This window comes from Lynx canadensis, chromosome E1 (genome assembly GCF_007474595.2).
Source record: "Lynx canadensis isolate LIC74 chromosome E1, mLynCan4.pri.v2, whole genome shotgun sequence".
Taxonomy (NCBI): Eukaryota; Metazoa; Chordata; class Mammalia; order Carnivora; family Felidae; genus Lynx; species Lynx canadensis.
The window spans coordinates 2,525,045-2,546,427 of record NC_044316.2 but is presented as its reverse complement, the minus strand read 5'-3'; the positions used below and the strand labels follow the sequence as shown (position 1 = coordinate 2,546,427).

The window sequence follows — 21,383 nt, the reverse complement described above, 5'->3', positions numbered from 1 at the left end:
CCGGGTTCACGTGACTGCCTCCCCCCCCCCCCCCCCCCGCCCGCGCAGTCCAGGCTCGTCAGCAACACTGATTATAATTGGGCTTCCCGCGGAGCTGTGTCTGTGGGGAAGCAGCCAGCCCACGATCGTTCTGGATTTCATTACTTATTTTGCACGTGGTGTTGTCTTCACTGCTTCTATTTTTTACACAAGAAACGTATGCACAAGGTTAAAGACCTAAATAATACGATAAAAAGGAGTTATGACAGAACCTCTTCCACTCCTGGTCCCGTTCTTCAGTAGCGAATTATTTTGAACTATTTCTCTTTTTATTTCTTCTGGCAGCTGCCTCCCTATCTCTGAATATTATGCTTAGGCTACTATTTTTAAAATACATACGTGCATATTTATACATACATTAATCTGGTTGCGGTTTTTATCTTTTTAACTCAAAAATTATGGAAAGTTGCAAACCTAGGACAAAGAATCACATAGCGAATACCTCTACGCCCGCCACATACATTCAACAGTTGTTAACATTCCGCCAGTCTTATTTCACCCACGGTTCTTTGCCAAAGTGTCTTAGAGGAAGTTACAGACTCCTGAAGCGTCAAGCCTCGAGACGTCCCGGTGCAGATCTAGAACAAAACAAGGACATCTCCCCCACGATCGTAACACCGTTATCACACCTCACCGCCACTTTGTCTTTTTTTAAAGCATAATTTTCCTCTTTTATGTCTTTTTGTAAAGAGTGAATCCACATCAGAAGGGAAAAAAACACATGGTGAAGGATCTGGCTTCCTCCCACTCCTGCCGCAGCCCCTGCCCCAGCCCGTTTCTCCTATAGCTTTCCAGACACAGTCCGTGCGTAGGGTCCACCTGTAATAAATACATGCACGGTGAAGGCAGGCCCTTGCTCGCCACCAAATTCCTGCACTTAGAAGAGTGCCCGGCGCTCGGGAAGTATCTCTTTGGATGAAGTTTTTTCATAAAGATAAATGCTAACATACTACTGTACTTTATTTTTTTTCTTGTCTCCAAATCGGTTCTCGTCAAGCCGCCTCATTCTCTTTAACAGCTGCAAAATAATCTTGTGAATGACTGAACCGTAATTTATATAACAAGTCTCCTTCTGATAGACATGTGTGTCTTTCCAGCATGTTCTATTATTAACAATGCTGGAACGAACGTCCTTGTACACTGCTGCCTCTTTTTTATTTTGTTTGCTTTGTGAATAAGTGACTTAAAAATTCAAAAGGGATAATTATGGGCATGAAAAGTCTCTCTGCCCCGCCCCCCCCATCCACCCTGCTCCCTCCTCGAGGTAGCCAACGCGACCTGCTTCTTGAATATTCCGCAAGAGGCGTTTTGCACACGCTCAGGTATATTCCATACTGCCGTTTTCTGGTTTGTCCGTTTGAAACTATTTCTATGGCCTCTATGCTACAACGGACGCAGGGGTGACCCTCTCCCCTCCAGACTACACTTCTTCCTCCCTGTTCCTGCCCATGAGAATGCTTCAACTCCTTACCTTCATATCGCCGAACACCGTCTTAAAACCCTGCTTTATCTCCTACAAAAGCATCGCCCAATCTTTACCCCACCCCCACCGACACCCAGCTCCCACTTTTTTTTTTTTAGCTGTACTTTTAAGATTTAAAAAAATTTTTTTAACATTTATTTTTGAGGGAGACAGAGACAGAGACAGAGAGAGACAGAGCACGAGTGGGGGAGGGGCAGAGAGAGAGGGAGACACAGAATCCGAAGCAGGCTCCAGGCTCCGAGCCGTCGGCACAGAGCCCGATGCGGGGCTCGAAATCACCAACTGTGAGGGGCGCCTGGGTGGCGCAGTCGGTTAAGCGGCCGACTTCAGCCAGGTCACGATCTCGCGGTCCGGGAGTTCGAGCCCCGCGTCGGGCTCTGGGCTGATGGCTCGGAGCCTGGAGCCTGTTTCCGATTCTGTGTCTCCCTCTCTCTCTGCCCCTCCCCCGTTCATGCTCTGTCTCTCTCTGTCCCCAAAATAAATAAACGTTGGAAAAAAAAAAATTAAAAAAAAAAAAAAAAAGAAATCACCAACTGTGAGATGGTGACCTGAGCTGAGGTCAGACGCTTAACCGACTGAGCCACCCAGGCGCCCCTGTACTTTCATTTTTATGTTGTCAAGGCTGACAACAACGTTCCCGCTCAGAAGACACAGCCTTCTGCGCTCCGTCTCTAGGTTGACGGTAACAGCTAAAGGCCACGAACAGTGCAACAGCGCGCACCGCACCTCCGTGACCACGACCGGGCTGGTGCCGTGCGCGCCTGGGGGCCGGCCGACGGGCCGCTGCGCACACTGAGCCGGTTGCGAAATAGCTTCCTATCACCCCGGATTCTGTGCTTCTGTCTTGCAGAAATTCTGATCGGTTGGGTCGTGTCTCCAATCTCTCTTGTATGTTGTTCGGGTTTCTTGTTGGCGTGGCTGTGTATATTCCTTGACTCTACCGTCTACCAAACAGCCCATCCTTTGATCATTTTTCGTTTTCCCACAATTCTTCCCGGTTCTCTGCGATTTTTCTCTTACCGTCCTCTTTCTGCTCTCCGGGTGTCATCTCTTCCTTATTTACCCTCTGGTGACACCAATTTTTCCATTAGATCTGCTTTGTAAGTGCTTCTCGGTAGGATGAATCATCCCCGGGTTTATTGTGTCTTCTGGCGCCATGTTTTGTTATGATTTTTTTTTTTTTTTTTTTTTTATTTTGGCCATTCCCTGGCGTGTGGGAAGACTTTCACCACGCCTTTGCATACTCCTTCTCCGGAGGGAGGTGCGTGGCTCATCTGACTGGTGAAATCAGCAAAGAATAAGCTGGAATGCTCCACCGAGCTCAGGCCGTTTCCACTCTGCCCCCCCAGCGACGCCCAAGACTGAGCCCGTCCGTCTGACGACGGGGTCACTCCTCGTGGGCCCACCTGCCCACAATGTCAGCCGCGTCCTCCCACCTGGTCTCCGAAGGTGATGTTTTGGCCAAACCCCTTTGGTTTCACGTCTCAGTGTGTTTAGAACCCCCAGGCACAGAAGGCTGCTAGTTCGCAGATCCCTTCAGAGTGTATTTGCAGACCGGGAAACCCACTGAGAAACTTTGGGCGGGCCTTGGGGGTCTCAAGGGCAGACTTTGGGGTATGGACGCGTGCTTTGACTTGGAGGGTTTGCACAGGCTCCCACTGGGCACACTGAGTTTTTACGGTGGTCTGGCTGTCGCCTGGGTGAAAGGCTTTAAGCCGACGCTGTGATATTCTGACCTTGACAGATGACCGTGGCTTCGTCCACAGGTGAGTGGCCGTTTCTGCAGAGGCAGGACTGCTTGAAACAGAGCAGCCTCGTGGACACTGGGCTTGGGCCGGAGGGTGGCCGCAGGACGAGGTCCGCCGTGGCCTCGGCACAGAAGCGGCCAACACGCCGACCAGCTTGAAGTCGGGGAGTTTCCGGGCACTGACGGCTGGACGATGACATTTGCTGGTTTTCAACGGCAAGACTGTACATTCTGCGTGTACTATGGGTTCTAGCTTTCAATGGCTTTGGCCAAGCCTACGTGGCACTGGAGCAGCTGTCTCATTTTATTTAAATTTAAATTCAGGGCTAAGGAGGCAATCGTGGCTCATCCACAGCCTTGGGACAAGGGAGGGGTTCCGTTCTGAGATTCCCGGTGACACAGTTAGGGCAGGTGGCGTGCAAGTATTATCTGTGCCTTAAGGGAGCGTGCCGGAACAACTTGGGGGTTCCGGAGGGAAAAGCTGCGACTTGAGACACGGACGGCAGAGGACTTGTGCCTGGCCAGGTCCCCCGGGGCACAAGCTTCAGCAGCAGCAACGGCAGCTTCGGTTCAGGAATGTGCTGGAGGTGACTTTCCAGTTAGGAAAAGCACGGGGCGAGGTGAAAACCTTGCCCATGAGGCGGTTCTTGTAGGGCCTCGGCAATTCCACAAAGACAGCCAGCACCATGAGCCACCGCGGTGTGGGGTGACCGCGCCTGGTCACGACACAGAGCGGGGGACGTGGTGTTCACGGCGGGGGTGGGGGTGGGGGGGAGGGTCAGATACTTCAAAGGACACAGCCGGGATTTCTGTTTGGGGTTTCCATGTGGCTTCACAACATGGGGGACATCTTAATGCTCCCTAATCCCACACTTCACGATGGGCGACGGTGGGTTTACAGTGGCAAAACTTACGTGTATTTTAGCCACAATAACTGCCCCTCTCCAAGAAATACATACACACGTGTGAGCTTCCAACCTGCCCCCGGCAGGGTAAATGCTTTCTGGTTGGATCGTATCTCATATTCATCTACCGTGGGAGGGTGTCTCCGCAGTTTGACGTAAACTCACAGGTCACGATTTCCAGATACCCGCCATTCTGGTGAAGCTAAAAACCAAGCTTTTCTCCACGTGTCCTCATTCCCGCAAACACCACTGAGTGTTCACCGTGGTCTCTGGAGCAACAAGAATTGTCGGTTCCTGGGAGCGTACTTTTGTCTGTAAATCCTGTATGTTAACTCCTGGGCCTTTTTTTTTTTTTTCTTTTTTAAGTTTATTTGACAAAGAGCACAAGAGTGCAAGCAGGGGAGGGGCAGAGAGAGAGAGAGGGAAAGAGAGAATCCCCAGCAGGCTCTGCACTGTCAGCACACAGAGCCCGACGCGGGGCTCGAACTCACAGACCCTGAGATCATGACCTGAGCTGAAATCGAGTCGGATGCTTAACCTACTAAGCCACGCAGGCGCCCCTTGAATCTTTTTAGAATTTCAAATGATGCTCACAAGAGACAGGATTTGGAGCCGCCGCAGGCTCTGAGGTCCCACAGGAATGACATCCGTTTCCAGGGACTGACGGCCCGTCCCGGCCGCAGCTTGAGGAAACAGATTCTCCCCAGATACTGAGGGCACAGCTGAGACCGAGCAGAATAAGAGACTGGATGGTTTGGGGACTTTGACTCGAGAATGTTGGCTTCTTGACTTTTAACTCTGAAAAAGCAGGATGATTTGCTTTCAGATTTTAATTTACTTGGACTTCAGTTTACTCAGGGACTTAACCTTTGAAATTTAACACCCTCCCTCAGGGTCGTAGTCAAATGTGTGGAATCTGTGTGTGTCATTACTCTGTAGCATTTGGCTGCCATCCCACGGTCTCGGCACACGGCCTGCGATACGCTATACGGGATGATGTGACGACCAGGACTGGGACGCGAGAGAGAAAGAAGGTGAATGTTCAGTAGATTAGGCTTCTGTTCTGGCCCATTTCAGGGCCTTCTGGGGCAATTCCTTTTTTTTTTTTTTTTTTTAAGTTTATTTATTTAGAGACAGAAAGAGAGCACGAGTGGGGGAGGGGGAGGGGGAGATGGAGAGAGAGAGAGAGAGCAGGCATGTACAGGGGAAGGACAGAGAGAGAGGCAGAGAGAGAACAGAATCGCAAGCAGGCTCTGCGTTGTCAGCACAGAGCCCGACGCGTGGCTCAATCTCAGGAACGAGGAGACCGTGGCCTGAGCTGAAGTCAAGAGTCAGATGCTTCACCGACTGAGCCACCCAGGTGCCCGAGACAATTTCTAAGCCAGTGGTTTGTAACCCTTGCTGCCTGTCAGAATCGGGAAAATATATTTTCAGGGTCCCCAGCAAGCGAGTAACTATTTACTCCAGATTTGAGTTGATAAGCGATGTAGTTGAGCTCGGGGCCTCTTTCCAAACCGCTGGGCCCTGGCACTGAGTACAGGCTCTCCCACCCCCGGCTGGCTCTGACTTGGAAGTTTTCCAGATGCCTTCAAAATGCTCAGGCTCTGCCAGAGATGTGTACCGGCCGGTCTGTGGGGGAGCCCCGCATCGGCTCGGGGCCACCTGCAAATGGGCGGGGAGGCAGGCCTGCCCTGTCGAAAGGTACGTTTCCCTCTGACACTCCACAGCCTTTTCAGAGGCAGAGGGCAAAGCTGGGGTGCCCGTCTGCTTCCTCTTACCGGCTAGGGGCTCTCAAGAGACCTAACGTGGGGTGCCCTACAACCACTCTCCGGTGAATGATGCTGTCGGCAGCCGACCCCACGGCCCCACTTGTCACACGTAATTATTTGTCCCAGGATAGGAACCATCCAGGGGTGAGAAACCTTCCCAAACCAATCGCCAGCCCTGGATTGTTCACTCTCGAAAGAGACGGTGAAAGGGTGACCGGCCCGAGAGAGGCTGGGGGGGGGGTAACGGCGGCCGCAGGGACGGGGCAGGGAAGGAGGGCGTGAGGACAGAAGCCCCCTCGCCCGGCCTGGCTGCTTCTGCACAGAAGGGGTCGGAAGAGGCCCCGAGGGCCACTGCACTCGGCAGTAAAGACGGGGGCGAGCGGGGCTTGGGGTCAGGCAGCGTGGGCTCCAGCCCAGCTCCGCCGGCACCTCGGAAGTCCCTTCATCTCGCTAAACCTCAGGGTCCTCATCTGATCTGAGGACATTAGACCTGCGTGCTGTCCATACGTGGTGGCGGGTGAAACGTCCGGAAACGGTGTGACCGGCTTCGGCTGTATGAAAACTCAAAGGCCTCCATACGGCCAAAGGTCGCATCAGATCTGGAGCTTGGAAACGATGCATCTGCCCGTCAGAAAGGGGAAGGGCCACGCAAGCCAGGGCGCACCGCCCGCCGGAACCCCGCGCAGGGTCCAAGGGCAGCACGAGCTCACGAGGTACCAGAATGGAACGAGCTCGGGTACAGAAATGAAAATCACTTCCTTATCTGAGCGTGGACGCCCCGGGGCGGACACACGAGAAGTTGTGAGAGAGGCTGTTTCCAAGGAAGGGCAGCAGGGGGTGAGAGGGAGGCGTCTTCCTCTGAGTTTCGCCCCGCGTGGATATGAAATCCTATCGAAGCAGGGGTGGAAAACGTACCGGAGACGCGAGGAGACTCTCGGACTCCTGATAATAGCACTCTGCACCCTGCCTGCGGGAGCCGTTCACCCACACGTCCTTCTTAAGTAGGGTTTACGCCCAGCGTGGAGCTCGACGTGGGGCTTGAACTCAGGGCCCGCTGACGGACAGCTGAGCCGAGCTCAAGAGTCAGATGCTCAACCGACTGAGTCCCCCGGGCGCCCCACTTGTCCCCATGTCTTGGAGGAAGTCACCTTGCGGGTGTCCAGCCCGCTCCCAGTGAGGAACTCCCTCTCCCTCCAGCGCGGCCCCACCCCCAGCCAAGCACAGTCTTCCCGGCCTGCAGCACCCCCCCCCCCCCCGCGCGTCACACTCTTGCCCTGTCCCCCTGCCCTGGCAGACACCGATTTGCCACCCGGATTTCGTCACTTAACCCATCTCCGGGCCCGGCCCCAAAGCCCACGAGAGAGCCCGCCAGCTCCGAGTCGAGTTGGGAAGGGAAGGGCTCCAGCCGTGCCTTCGTAACCTTCCACGGGGGGGGGGTGGGGGTGCTCAGCTTCTGAGCCAGAGGCAGCCCGTCTGGAAGGGCGCAGAGCGGGAGGCGGACGGGACTGGAAGGCAGAGGGAAGGAGGGGAGAAATCGATGGCAACAGAGCATCCCGGGAACCGGGGAGAGGGACCGCCACGGAAAAGACGGGCGCGAGGCTCGGCTCACCTCCCGCAGCTTCTCCTGGGCCTCAGCCAGCGCGGCTTGCTTCTCCTGAAGCTGGGCCAAGGCCACGTTCATCCTGACCCGCTTGGGCTCCACCACGCGGTACAGCCGCCCGTACAGCTGCGGGGAGACAGTCCGGCTGCAGCGGCCGCTGCCCCCTCCTCCGCCCAGGGCTTCCCCCCCACCCCAGCCCGGGGCTCCCGCCCCGCTTCCCGCCCGCGCCCCCGCTCACCTCCATGGCCCGCACCCACATGCACAGGGACTTGGCCGCCAGCGAGACCCGGCCGATGATGTCGGGCTGGAAGTCGGGCTGGGCGCAGTAGGCCCCGATCTTCTTCAGAACCTTGTCTGAGATATTGTCTTTATCAAAGTGGATCAGTGACTTGATGAAGTTCTGCTCCCCTGTGGGATGGAAACCGGGGGCCTCAGCCAGAGGGCCTGACCCTCCTTCTCCAGGCCTCGCCTCCACTGCTTGGGCGAGGTTCCTGCCCCCGCCCCCACCCCACCCCCATCCCAGGGCTTGGCTCCCCAGCCCAGAACACTGACCGCATCCCCACTTCCTCCCGCGGCCCTCACCTCCCTCCCCAGAACCTCCAAGCCCCCAGGACGCCCTACAGTCTTCCCAGCCCCATCTCCCACCAGCCACCTACCTCGGACGCCCTGGGCCAAAGTCCCTGCCCCAACACACACACATCATTACTTCCCCAGTCTTTGCACATTCTCGTCAGGGCAGGGGTCGCTGAACGAGGGCCGGCAGACTTTATTCCGCCAAGGGAGCGCAAAGCCGCGAAAACCACGAGAACGAAACACAAAGACCCTTGTTTCGCATTTTCTGACTCTCATGCTTTTGAGGGCCCCAGAGGTATTCCTGCCTTTCTTTGGATTCTGGGATATGGTCCCATATCTTCAATTTTATTTTATTTATTTTATTTTATTTTTTTTTTTGCTTAAATGAAGGGGAGCTGTTTTCTGTTCCTTACAGCCAAAGAATCTTGACTGATCTTTACGTCTCCTCTTCCGTACGAGGCTCCACCTGCCCTGGAGCGTCGGTACGATGCCTCGTTCGTCTCCGCCTCTCCGAGCTCCTGGCGCACGGCAGACGATTAAGAGGCACGGGGCGAACTGGCGCTGAGTGCGCCTTGGGTCTCTAGCTTACCTAGCTGCCTCTTGGCCTCTGCCCAGGTGGGCTCGTTGCCTCGAAGAATCATGACTGCCTGCATGACCATCTCCACTTGGGCGGGGGGCCGTCCGTAAGACTTGATCTCTCCTATGTCCTTCTTGTTCAGAGACTCCAGAGCCTGGGCAAAGGGACTCGCTCAGGGAGCAGGGCCGTGCAACTCAGGGGGCGGGACAGGCGCTTGACGGGGGGAGACGAGACCCCACCGAGACGCCCTCTTCCTCCCACGTCCCCAGGGACTTCAAGGACACAGAAGGCTGGTCCCATTCCCTTCCCTGGGCCTTCGTACCCGCATGGCTTCTTCCAGGGCTGGCAACGCCTCTTCTAGATCCTTCTGGGCATTGTCGGCCAGTGCCTGGCACTTGACTTCCTCGATTGCGATCTTCTCACTATTGGCTGTCACGGCCTAGGGAGGCACAGGGGGCAGGGTTTTGTCTTCGCCCTGGGCGAGAGTAGGGGGCCAGTGTCAGGGGAGCGATGGCGATCAGAGATAAGCTTAAAGAAGATGCGAGGGGCACCGCGTCCCCTGACACGGTCGCTGACGGTGCCCGGGGCAGCCCCTGCCCCCCGGTCACTAGTGGTGGGGTGCGTGGGGGGCAGAACCAGGGCACAGGGACACCCCCCACCCCCCACCTTCTGCTGCTCATCTGCTTCCCGCTTCTGCTGCACAATGATGACCAGGTACTCCTCACACTGCTTCTGGAACTCAGCCACCTTCTTCTTGGCCTCCTCCAGCTCCAGGGACATCACCTCCACCTTCTCCCTGGTCTCATCGATCTTAAACAATCCCGTCCGCAGCTTGTTGGCCTGGCCCAGCAGCTCCTGCCGCTTCTCTCCCAGCAACCTGGGGCGCAGAGTAGGGTAAGGTGCCTGGGGAGGCTGGGCACCCCCCCCCCTTCCCGCCTGTTACCACTGCCACCACAGTCAGGTTTTTAGCATTTCCTGCCTGAATCCCTGCTAACAGCTTCCCAGCTGGCTTTCCTGCTTCCAGACCCTCATCCCTCTGATTTATTCCACGCACCACTGTCAAAGCAGCTTGTCAGACACTGTTGTCATCGCCGTGTCCCTACTTGAGGCTCTCCCACTGCCCCCCCCCCAACGCCGTGCGCAGCAAGCAGGGGGCTGCGGTGAACCAGACGACACAAGCCTGTCCCGAGGGGGTGACCACCTCTCACCCATCTCCACCCTGGTTTCCCCACGTGGGAAGGAATGTGGGCTCCGTATTGCCACAGTGCGTGATTTTCTTTTTTAATTTATTTTGAGAGAGAGAGACAGCACGCGTGTACCAGCAGGGGACGGGGGGAGAGAGAGAGAAAGAGAGAGAGAGAGAGAGAGAGAGAGAGAGAGAAAATCCCAAGCAGGCTCCATGCTGTCAGCACAGAGCCCGACTCAGGGCTCAATCTCTTGAACCATGAGATCGTGACTTGAGCCGAAATCAAGAGTCGCACCCTCAACCAACAGAACCACCCAGGTGCCCTGAAATGTCTCATTTTTAAAGAAAACCTGGAAATCCGGATTTTTCTAAGCCTCCCATTTTAAATGTTAACAGCTTACTCAAAAAGTTTTGAACGTTATACAGACCAAAAAAAAAAAAAAAAAAAAAATAGCATCTGTGCAGGATTATTTTCTGGACCGAGCAAGGAAATGTGCATCAAAGGCTTAGCATAATGTCTGGGCAAACAGTAAACAGGCTGGAAGCCTGGGCGCCAAGGGAAGGCCAGGACTTGACTTTGCCAACCGCTGCAAGTGCCTAGAACAGTGAGTGCCATGTGGCAGATGCTCAAAAATACGTGTTGAGGGGCGCCTGGGGGTCTCAGTCGGTTGAGCGTCCGACTTCGGCTCAGGTCATGATCTCGCGGTCCGTGGGTTCAAGCCCCGCGTCGGGCTCTGTGCTGACAGCTCAGAGCCTGGAGCCTGTTTCGGATTCTGTGTCTCCCTCTCTCTCTGCCCCTCCCCCACTCGCACTCTGTCTCTCTCTGTCTCAAAAATAAACATTAAAAAAAAAAATACGTGTTGAAGGAATGAACGAATGAATGAATGAATGAATGAGGATGACCATTCTTTTCACAAATGGCTTGTCCTTCACCTTGATCAACACACTGAATCTAATAAATAAGGGGAGCCTTGTTTTCACATTTCTTTTACATCTTTCAAAGCAAACTATTACTGCGTTGGGTACATAAAAAGATACTCAATATGACTTAATAAATGAATATATAATTCTTGAGGGGGGTAGAAAGTCTAGAAAACATTCAGGGCTGACACACATATCATTGGTATATACGGCGATGTCCCCATTGTACTGAGGTTGGAAAAAGACACATCGTTCCAGAAATAAGGACAGAGAGGGTGTAGGGAGGAGCCGAGGCCAGAGGGCTCTGGAAATGGCCCTGCACCCAGGGAACCCCGTCTCTCTTTTGTTAACTCCCTGCACAGGAGGAGACCCCCACCCCACATCCCTGCCTTCCAGGGTCAGCACCTGGGTCGTGGAGCCGGCCCCGGGGGGGGGGGGGGGGGGGGGGTGCTGGCTCCTGGATCTTTCCCATTACATCATTCGGCCCATCGCCCTCAAAAGCTACCAAGCTCCCTGGCCCTCCCCGCCCTCCCCCACCCTTCTCCATACTTCTTATATCCCGACACGAGCTCCAGGTAGTTGGTGGGTGTGACATAGTTGTATCTCCGCAGCTCCAGCAACATCTTCTGGGAGTACCGCCCCACGGACCAGTGCATGGTGACAAAGATCTTGGCCACCTTCCTGTGGATCTGAGGCCCACGGAAAAGGATGCAAGACGGACAGTGAAGGCACATAGAGAAGGGACACGGGAGGGAGGGCGGGGCTGGGCGTGTGGGGAGGGCCTCACATTCTCCTCTGTGCCCAGGTCCACTCCTTGGAGGTACTTCTCGGCCACCTCCAGCAGGGCCTCGTGGGGCCACTCGGAGAACCAGTCGATGGTGGTGCAGTTCACCAGGGCCGGGTACTGGCGGATCCAGTTCCTGGTGACGGGTTTCGAGAAGAGGTCAGTCCCCTCCAGAGAGGCAGCCTCCAGCTCCTGGCTCCCTCACGGGTCCGGCCGCTTTCCAGAAACCCACGTGTCCCCTCCTCATGCTCCTGTGTACCCCCCCCCCCCCCCCACCCGTCCAGGTCCGGCTCCCCTCAGAGCTGGCTCAGTGTAGCATTTAGGGACAGACGGCCTGGTTCACACCCAGCTGTGGACCTTGAGCAAGGGAACATCACTTTGCTCATCTCTAAAATGGGAACAACGGGGCGCCTGGGTGGCTCAGTCGGTTGGGCGGCCGACTTCGGCTCAGGTCATGATCTCGCGGTCCGTGAGTTCTAGCCCCGCGTCGGGGCTCTGTGCTGACAGCTCAGAGCCTGGAGCCTGTTTCAGATTCTGTGTCTCCCTCTCTCTGCCCCTCCCCTGTTCATGCTCTGTCTCTCCCTGTCTCAGAAATAAATAAACGTTAAAATTTTTTTTTTTAAATAAATAAAATGGGAACAACAGGAATACCAACCAGGGCTGTTAGCTGACTCAGGGAGGCAATACGTGTAAAATGCTTAGCGCAGTGCCTGGCACAATAATACCATTAATATAAAACCAAACAAAAGGGTGGCCCAAATGGCCTCTCCGTACAATTCTGTCTCCCTCCTCCTCTCTGATGCCCTTAAAACCCGGTCACGCCAAGAATGGGTAAGCAAACCATGGCATATACACATAACGGACTATTACTCAGCCTTAAACAGTAAGGAAGTTCTGACTTCCTTGGGTGAAGGAATGGATGAAGCTTGAGACCTCTGAGCTGAGCGAAACAAGCGAGACAGACAAAGACAAAAACTGTATGACTCCACTTACGGGAGGTATCTAGAGTAGTCACTCACAGAAACAGAAAGGGGTCAGTGGTTGTCAGAGGCCGGGGCGGGGAGTGGGCGGGGGTGGTGTGTGGAGAAATGGGGGATTATTCAACAGGTGTAGAATTTCAATTTTGCAAGATGAGAAAGTTCTAGAAATCTGTCACACACTGATGTGAATATGCTTAAGGACACTGTGCCCTACACCTGAAAACCAGTGATGATGGTAAATTGTATGTAATTTTGCATTTTTAAAATCATGATTAAAAAATTTAAAACAGGGGCGCCTGGGTGGTTCAGTTGGTTGAGCGTCCAACTTTGGCTCAGGTTATGATCTCAATGGTTGGTGGGTTCAAGCCCTGCGTCTGGCTCTGTGCTGACGGCTCAGAGCCTGGAGCCTGCTTTGGATTCTGTGTCTCCCTCGCTCTCTGTCCCTCCCCCGCTCATGCCCTTTGTCTCTCTCAAAAATAAACAAACATTAAATTTTTTTTTCTTTAATGTTAAAACAAAACAAAACAAAGTGACAACGAAACAATGCAGTCACAGCACAAGGGAGCAGACAACTCCCATGTAGCAGCAGGAATAACCTGAAAGGAGCTGAGGTCTAGGGCGGGCAGGGGGGGAGAGCGGGCTATTCAGGACCCCAGAGGGTGCGGGGGAAGGCGGGGGGGGGGGGGGGGGCAGGACAGACAGGCAGGGAGAGGCTGTCCCCGGACTCACCTGAAGGAGTTGCCCACGGGGCTGAGGCAGAGAACGATGTGCAGGTTGTCGCGCACGCGCTCAATGAGGTAGGCGAAGAGGCTGTCGGAGGACTGGGGCACCTGCTCGGCCTTGGCCTGCTCCGAGATGAGCGTCTGGATCTGCATGGAAGCCAGGCGCGCTTGGGGGAGCCACGGTTCCCGAGGCAGAGTCGGAGGGGTGGGGGCCGAGGCTGGGCGGACGGGACGGGGTGCGGCTTTTAAAGCCACTTGGGGGTGACGGAGGAGGAGCGGCTCTCGCCCCCGACGCGGGGGAGGGACGGACAGAGGGCCCCGAGGGAGCACATTCTGGGATCTGCGCTTCTTCAAGCTGGTGGAGGGTAGGGAAGGGTTCGAACCTCTTCAAATTCATCAGTCTTGTAGAGATTGGGGACCTCGCCCGAGCTCAGGATGTTGTTGATGTCCTCCAGGAACGACTCATCCGCAATCTGGGTGTCCACGAAGAGGAAGGACGTGGGCTTGAGCTCTACCCCCGCCTGGCGGTATAGAAGCTTGATATCTGGGCCAGAAGAGGGCAGGAGGGAGGGGGGACAGACGGACTTCAGACTCACCATCCCGTCCCTTGTCCCCCCCTCTGAGAGGTGGGAACCCGGCCCCAGCCTGCGACCCGAGCCCAGCACGCCCCCCGCGCGCCTGGCACGGCTGGCTACCGGCTTCCGCCTCTCCGCTCCCCGGTCACCAGGGGATCTTTCACGCCTACCTTCTCGGAACTCCTGCCTTCGGTAATGTTTGCTGACCTCGATCTGGAAGGTGGCGTACTCACAGATGCAAGAGGCCAAGCGGGCCAGACTCTGGCGCCCGCTGCCCCCAATGCCCACCAACAGCATGTTGCCCCGAGGCTGTCCGATGACCCGCACGATCCGTGTGACTGGGGGGCGGGAGACGAGGGCGGTGAGGCCTCTGGGACACCCCGGGGGACCACCGGGCCCTACGCTAGAGACCTAGGGACCGGGGTGCCCGAAACTGAAGTACAGGGACCGCGAAGCGGGGGGAGCGGCCGGTGCCTGAGGCCGAGGCAGCGAGTCCACCGCGAGCGCAGCCCTGTCTGCCCGACACCACATCCTCGTCGTGGAGGAAGAGCCCCACCGTCGCCACTGGCCACCTGGGGCCAGAAAGGAAAGCAGCTCCCGGGACTCGCTCGGGAAGAGCCCACGCCGGGAGCTGGGGCGCGGCCGGGCCGGGTGGAGGAAGTGCTCACTGTGTTCGATAGCCTCCCGGAAGAGTACCAGCTGCATGGGGACGACGGCGGGGGACAGGTTGTACTCCCTGAGGGCCGTCTCCATGGCCGCCTTCAGCGCAGCCAGGTCTGTGAGGTCCTCGTACACCTTGGGCTCCCGCATGAAGTCCCCTGGGCCGCGGGAAGCGGGCTCAGATCTCCATGGCCCGGTCGTGGCCAGGCTCCCCCAGGGACCCCATGGCCCAGCCCTCCCCCCGGGGGGCCTCCCAACACCCCGCAGCCCGAGGCGGGGGGCGCCAGCTCACCAAAGACGGGAGGACGTTTGTTGGGACAAAGATTATGCAACGTGAGGTCAAAGAAGGAGCCAAGTTTGTCGCTGATGATGCCCACGAAGGCCTCCAGGTCTGCAGCATCCACCAGCCGGTCAGAGAAGACTCTGTCGGGAGGGAGTGGGGTGAGGCTGGGGCATACGGGGGAGGGGGCCCCCTGGGCGGGTGGGGTGGGGGCGGGGCATACGGAGGAGGAAGGGCCCCCTGGGCCGGTGGTGGCACGGGCGTCGCACCTGAAACACTCATGGATCCAGAGTCGTGTGATGCTGGACTTGGTGTCGTGAAAGTCCTTGTTGGCTCGAAGCACGCCCTGGAACACCTGGGGAAGAGGCGGGGCGGTGGGATGGCGGGAGGGAAGAGACCCCGTCCCAAGTCCCAAGCGTCGAGAGGAGAGCCGAGAAAGCCGTTCCCGGCGAGGGAGCTTCACCTTGGAGATGTCCCGCAGGTTGAAGAGGTAGTGGATCTTGGCGGGCGTGGGCAGGAAGCGCTGTACCACCGTGTTGTACATGTCCAGCGTGGCCTCGGTCAGCACGTTGCCGATGGGCTTCACCTCTTCCTCGAAGTCCTGAAGCTTCTGATTGATCATGGTGCCGAATATCCGGATGATCTGGGACTCCTGGGAACAGGCCCTCACGCTCACTCCCGCAGGCTGCCGGCCTGGCCGCCAGGGCCCGGACCCCGGCGAGGGGAGTTAAGTACTCATCCCGGGGGGCCGAACATCAAGGGGCGCAAAACCCACAAAATCAAGAGAAATAACATCTTAACGCAGTACTTAAAAGTCAAATTCAGGGGCCCCCCGGGTGGCTCAGTCGGTTAAGCATCCGACTCTCGGTTTCGCCTCAGGTCACGATCTCCTGGTTTGTGGGATCGAGGCCGGCGTCGGGCTCCGTGCTGTCGGCACACAGCCTGCTTGGGAGTCTCCCTCTCCCTCTCTCTTCTCCCCCTCTCCCCGTCTCTCTCAAAAGTAAACAAACATTTAAAAATTAAGGAAGAGGGGCGCCTGGGTGGCGCAGTCGGTTAAGCGTCCGACTTCGGCCAGGTCACGATCTCACGGTGCGTGAGTTCGAGCCCCGCGTCAGGCTCTGGGCTGACGGCTCGGAGCCTGGAGCCTGTTTCCGATTCTGTGTCTCCCTCTCTCTCTGCCCCTCCCCCGTTCATGCTCTGTCTCTCTCTGTCCCAAAAATAAATAAACGTTGAAAAAAAAAATTTTTTTTTTAAAATAAATAAAAATAAAAAATAAAAATTAAGGAAGAAAAATTGAAATTAATGCAAAATATCCATGGTGAACACATACGCACGTTTTAAATAAAGATGGGGTCAGGATTGTTGCAGTTTCCTTTTGCCTCAGGCTCTGAGATCCCTCAGCAACCACCGGTCTCGGATTTATTTAACATTGTGGTGTTTGTTCACCACGAATTTTTGGCTTTGACTATTTGAATGTTGCATTCGAATGTTATGCATCTTGACGACTGAGGCTTCTGGGGTGCCCCGGAGGCCTCACTCACCTCCCCGAACCCTGGCGTTCCTTAGCGTCTTTGGGGCCCCTGAGTCCGCCTCCCCCGGGACCACAAGGCTGCACAGGCCAGAGATGGCCAGCCACACTCTTCTGGCTCAGGAGAAGCAAGGGCTCCCACAAACAGCAGCCCCCCACCGTGTTACTGCTCCCTGTGCACGCCTCCGCTCGGAGGTCCCCCCACCCCTCCTGGATCTGCCTCCTGGTTCTCTGGGACACGGATGGCTTGCCTCTTACGGCCCCCCCTCCCCGGGCCCCCATCGCGCCCTCACTGTGGGGAAGGTCATGTTGATGACGTTGAAGCGGCTTTGCAGTCTGGGGGAGATGATGGTCCGTCCGCCCCCGGGAGGGCCCATGGCAGCCATCAGGAACATGTCCTGGAGAGCAGAGACCGGCAGGAAAGGGGCGACACGGGGCACAGGAATATGGAGGATGTCAGAGGAGCCGGATGAGGGCAGTAAGAGGAGAGGAGAGGGGCCAGGACAAGGGAAGGCGAAGGGAAGGAAGGGATTAGGGACAGTTTGTTTGGAATTATTAAAGTGACATATTTGTTTTAATTTCATTATAATCCATGTACCAAAAACAGAAAATGGAAGTAACTCAAAAAACGTTTGACTACGGGGCACCTGAGTGGCTTAGTCAGTTAAGCGTCTGACTTCGGCTCGGGTCACGATCTCACGGTTCGTGGGTTCGAGCCCCACGTCGGGCTCTGTGCTGACAGCTCAGAGCCCGGAGCCTGGTTCGGATTCTGGGTCTCCCTCTCTCTCTGCCCCTCCCCTGCTCACGTTCTGTCTCTCTCTGTCTCAAAAATAAACATTAAAAAAGATTTTTTACAAAGTTTGACTATGTTTTCTAGACTTTGGGTTTTTTTTCCCCCTCTTTTTTCAGCGTGTATGTGTGTGTGCATGCGTGTTCTTTCCCAGAAACACAAGAATACACTAGCCGTCAGGAGAGCTTCTGACCCTGAGTGCCAGACAGACGGACCCCCCCCCCCCCGGCGGGAGGGATGGAAGGGCTGCTGCCCGTGGATTTGGAAAAAAGAAACAAGATGCACAGAATCCTGTGGGTGCAGACTGCCTGGGGGTGCCCCGTAGGGGGACGTGGGGAGGCGGGACCCGAGTCAGGGACACCCTGGACGGCAGCAGGGGAGTCACGTGAGCGTGGGGAAGGCGTGGAGGTGGAGGACGGGACCCTTTGGCCACAAAGCACAGGGCAGAGTCACCGAGGAGAGTTCGCAACACGGACTGATCATTGAGGAGCCGGGAGTCTGGGGCCGGAGGCGGCCGGCCCCACCCGTGTGGAGAGGAATATAGGATCACAGGAGCCTCCCCATCTCCCGGATGCTTACTCGGATGTACTTGATGGTCTGCTTCGTGCGATCGTACCAGAAGCCGTAGTCAAGCCAGAGACGGATCAGCTCCAGGGGGGGCTGGGACCCAAACACGTCCTTCGCCGGCATGTTGAGGTCGTCCATAAAGGTGACCATGCTTTTGCCCCCAAGCGGCACATAGACCCCCTTGGTTCGCTTCTCCACCCTGCTCTCGATGATGCTCTGCACGTTGTTGGACGTGGTCTGGTGGAAGGGGTACGGGGTGAATGCTTGGGTCTCCCGGGAGAAACTCGGGGTTCGGGAGGAGTGTGGTCAGGCACCTGGATCCCGAGGGAGGGCGCGGAAGGCAGGGAGGGCCTGGGCCCCACGACGCACCTGTGCAGACATGTTGACGGTGAGCACAGACCACTGGCTGGAAGGCAAGGACTGCAGGACGCTCTGGGCGATGGACGTCTTTCCGGTCCCCACGGGACCCACCAGCAGGGTGGGATTCTGGTTGGCCACCAAGGCGCTCACCAGGTAGTTGTAGCGAACAGTGTCGACCGTGGGCACCATGATCTTGTAGAAGGGGGAACTAGGGAGGAAAGCGAACCCTGTCCGAGGGGCCTGGCCACCTCCTTTCAAACGTCCGCTTCCTCCCGCCTCCTGACGTTTATCTCCCTCAGACGTCACCAACCCTGCCTCCTGAGGGGCCCGGAGGCCGGGCGTCCTGCTTCCGGCGTTCCAGAGCCGCCTCCTCTGGGAGCCAGCCCCCCTCCTCTGCAGCGCACATCTGCCTCGAGGCCCCGGCTCTCTGCCCACATCTCCCACCAACCACAGCCCCAAGCCCGACCCCCCCCACAGGCCCCGCTCTCACTTTGGGGGGTAACGCCAAGTCTTAGGGAGCTTTTCCTCAAACGACGTCCAGCTTCGCATCTTGGGGTCCACAAAGTACTCGTACACCGTGTCCTAAGGAGGGAACACGTGTGAGGCCACCAAAGCCTTCTCCAGCTGTCCCCGGCCGTCCGGGAGTTTGCACAGCCCGCTGGGTGAAAGAAAGAGGGCCGGGCTGGCACGGCTGAAACTCAAGCAGAGCCTGGCGTAGGGAACCTCGTGGGTGCTAGAAAAACAGGAAACGTCGGACGGCTGGGTCTGAGCGTCCTCGCCTTATTGGGAAAGGAGCCCTCAATCTCTCGGAGGTAGCTGTCGATCTTCTCGCGTCCCTCCTCGTCCACGGAGGCGCACACGGACCAGATCATGCTGAACACGAAGGTCAGCTCTACCATGGTCACGTAGTTTTCGCCGTCGGCTGGGTTCACCTGGATGGAACAGGAGAAGGGACTCGGTCTCCATCCGTAAGAAAAGGAGGGGGATCTATTGTGGCAAATCGCAGCAAAAGCTTAGAGTTTTCCTCCCTTCCTGGTTTTATTTGGAGACACCGTGTGGTTGTAGGTATACCTAAACCTAAAGCGTTCAGATGGACCTGAAAGTTCTGGTAAGTCGGCAGCTGCCCTGACGCTCTTTGTTGCTGTGTCATAAAGGCACAGCAGTGGCGTGGCCACACCACGTCTGCCCTGAAGAAGTTGCCACAGGTGCCCTAGGACCCGGGGCCCGGGGCGTCGTGGCAACTTGTCTGTAAACTGCAAAAAACGAGATGACCTAAATGTCCACCAGTAGAGGGATGAAAAAAGAAAATGCCATGTTCTACAGTGGAACAGCGTGCAAGGGTTAAAAGCAATAAAATCAATCTACGGATACCGATACAGAACTCAAACCCATATTGCTGTATGTGTACATGAGGTGTATAACGTGATATGGTTTTTATTTTTTATTAAAAAAAAATTTTTTTTTACATTTATTTATTTTTGAGAGACAGAGCACAACTGGGGGAGGGGCAGAGAGAGACAGGGAGACACAGAATCGGAAGCGGGCTCCAGGCTCCGAGCGGTCAGCCCAGAGCCCGACGCGGGGCTCGAACCCACGAACCGTGAGATCATGACCTGAGCTGAAGTCAGATGCTTAACCGAATGAGCCACCCAGGTGCCCCTGATGTGTTTTTTAAATATCACATTTTCTACGACTGCCTACAGGCCTGTATGTCAATATGTATTGGAAAGGTCTGAAATGATATGTGCACACATTCCACAGTAGTTACTCATCTAGAGGGGGTTGCAGACCAGGACTGCGAGGACAGAGATGATCAAAAAGGTCTCTGGCTTAATATGAAAATTTTTATTTTTATTTATTTTTATTTATTTAAAAAAATTTTTTAATGTTTATTTATTTTTGAGAGAGATAGAGTATGAGCCGGGGGAGGGGCAGAGGGAGAGGGAGACACAGAATCGGAAACAGGCTCAGCTCAGAGCCTGATGCGGGGCTCAAACTCACGAGCTGTGAGATCACGACCTGAGCTGAAGCTGGACGCTCAACCAACTGAGCCACCCAGGCGTCCCAATTTTTATTTTTTATTTTTTATTTTTAAGGGGCACCTGGGTGGCTCAGTCGGTTAAGCGTCCGACTTCAGCTCAGGTCATGATCTCACAGTTTGTGAGCTCAAGCCCCGTGCCGGGCTCTGTGCTGACAGCTCAGAGCCTGGAGTCTGCTTCGGATTCTGTGTCTCCCTCTCTCTCTGCCCCTCCCCTGCTCGTGCTCTGTCTCTCTCTGTCTCAAAAATAAATAAACGTTAAAAAAAAAAAATTTAAAAATCAAAATTTTAAATGTACCAAGTTCATAGCAGAAACAGCATGTTTTTTTTGTGTGTTTTTAAAAAAAGGTTTTTTTAATGTTTATTTTTGAGAGAGAGTGAGAGAGAGAGAGAGAGAGAGAGCATGAGCAGGGGAGGGGCAGAGACAGAGGGAGACACAGAATCCAAAGCAGGCTCCAGGCTCCAAGCTGTCAGCACAGAGCCCGACGTGTGGCTTGAACCCAAGAAACACGAGATCATGGCCTGAGCCAAAGTCGGACGCTTAACCGACTGAGCCACCCAGGCGCCCCTTATGTTTTGTTTTGTTTTGTTTTTTGTTTTGTTTTGTTTTGCTTTGTTTAAGGAAGTTCTAGGCCCAGTGTGGGCCCCGAGTTCATGACTCCAAGATCAAGGGTCACATGCTCCACCGGCTGAGTCAATCAGGCGCCCCGAGAGACAGCACGTTTAGACCCCTGGGGGCTCGTGGCAGGTACTGTTGCTGCAGCCGGGCGTGGGGCGCACACGGGGCTAACTCGGCACGGTTCGCCCGGTCTCTAACGGGCTCCGTGGAAACAGCCTCAGGCCGTGCGTGAAAAGCTCTTGAGAAAGGTTCTGAATGAAGACTCCGAGAATGACAGATAAGGGGACACAGAAGATGCTACCCCGTCCGGAATACCGAACACTCCTCAGTCCCAAGATGTGGGTGGGGAGCCATGCCGAAGCTCTGCCGTCCATCACAGTCAGTCCAGACTCCTTGGCCTATCCGTGCAGCTCATCCCAGCTCACGACGCGTCCCACCATCCCGCCCTCCAGGCCTCTGCACGCGACGCCGGGCCCCGCCACCTGGCCAGCCCTCCTCGGCGCCCGCACGGCTGACACCGTATAATCGTCCTTCGTCCATCCATCACCTTGCCAGTCCCTCCACACAGGTTCCGTTTGTGTCAGCTGTGCCAGGAATGACATACCCTGCCAGAGGTCCTCACTGTTCTACGACCTCGTGTCAAGGGTTTGCTTGTGTGGTGATGTCTTCAAAAACGATAC

At 55.7% G+C, this 21,383-nt stretch overlaps 1 protein-coding gene across 1 annotated transcript in view; it reads right to left on the bottom strand.

The window, feature by feature from the left end:
- The window catches only part of DNAH2 (dynein axonemal heavy chain 2), a 92,476-nt gene that overhangs the window by 16,900 nt on the left and 54,193 nt on the right, over positions 1-21,383 (bottom strand). Inside the window, 19 exon segments of the mRNA XM_032591092.1 lie at positions 7,553-7,669; positions 7,782-7,951; positions 8,706-8,847; positions 9,016-9,132; positions 9,360-9,570; positions 11,350-11,489; positions 11,588-11,720; positions 13,294-13,433; positions 13,670-13,830; positions 14,032-14,199; positions 14,530-14,679; positions 14,814-14,944; positions 15,071-15,156; positions 15,265-15,453; positions 16,623-16,727; positions 17,699-17,923; positions 18,056-18,254; positions 18,537-18,628; positions 18,826-18,978. Coding sequence (XP_032446983.1) covers positions 7,553-7,669; positions 7,782-7,951; positions 8,706-8,847; positions 9,016-9,132; positions 9,360-9,570; positions 11,350-11,489; positions 11,588-11,720; positions 13,294-13,433; positions 13,670-13,830; positions 14,032-14,199; positions 14,530-14,679; positions 14,814-14,944; positions 15,071-15,156; positions 15,265-15,453; positions 16,623-16,727; positions 17,699-17,923; positions 18,056-18,254; positions 18,537-18,628; positions 18,826-18,978 — 2,829 coding nt within the window.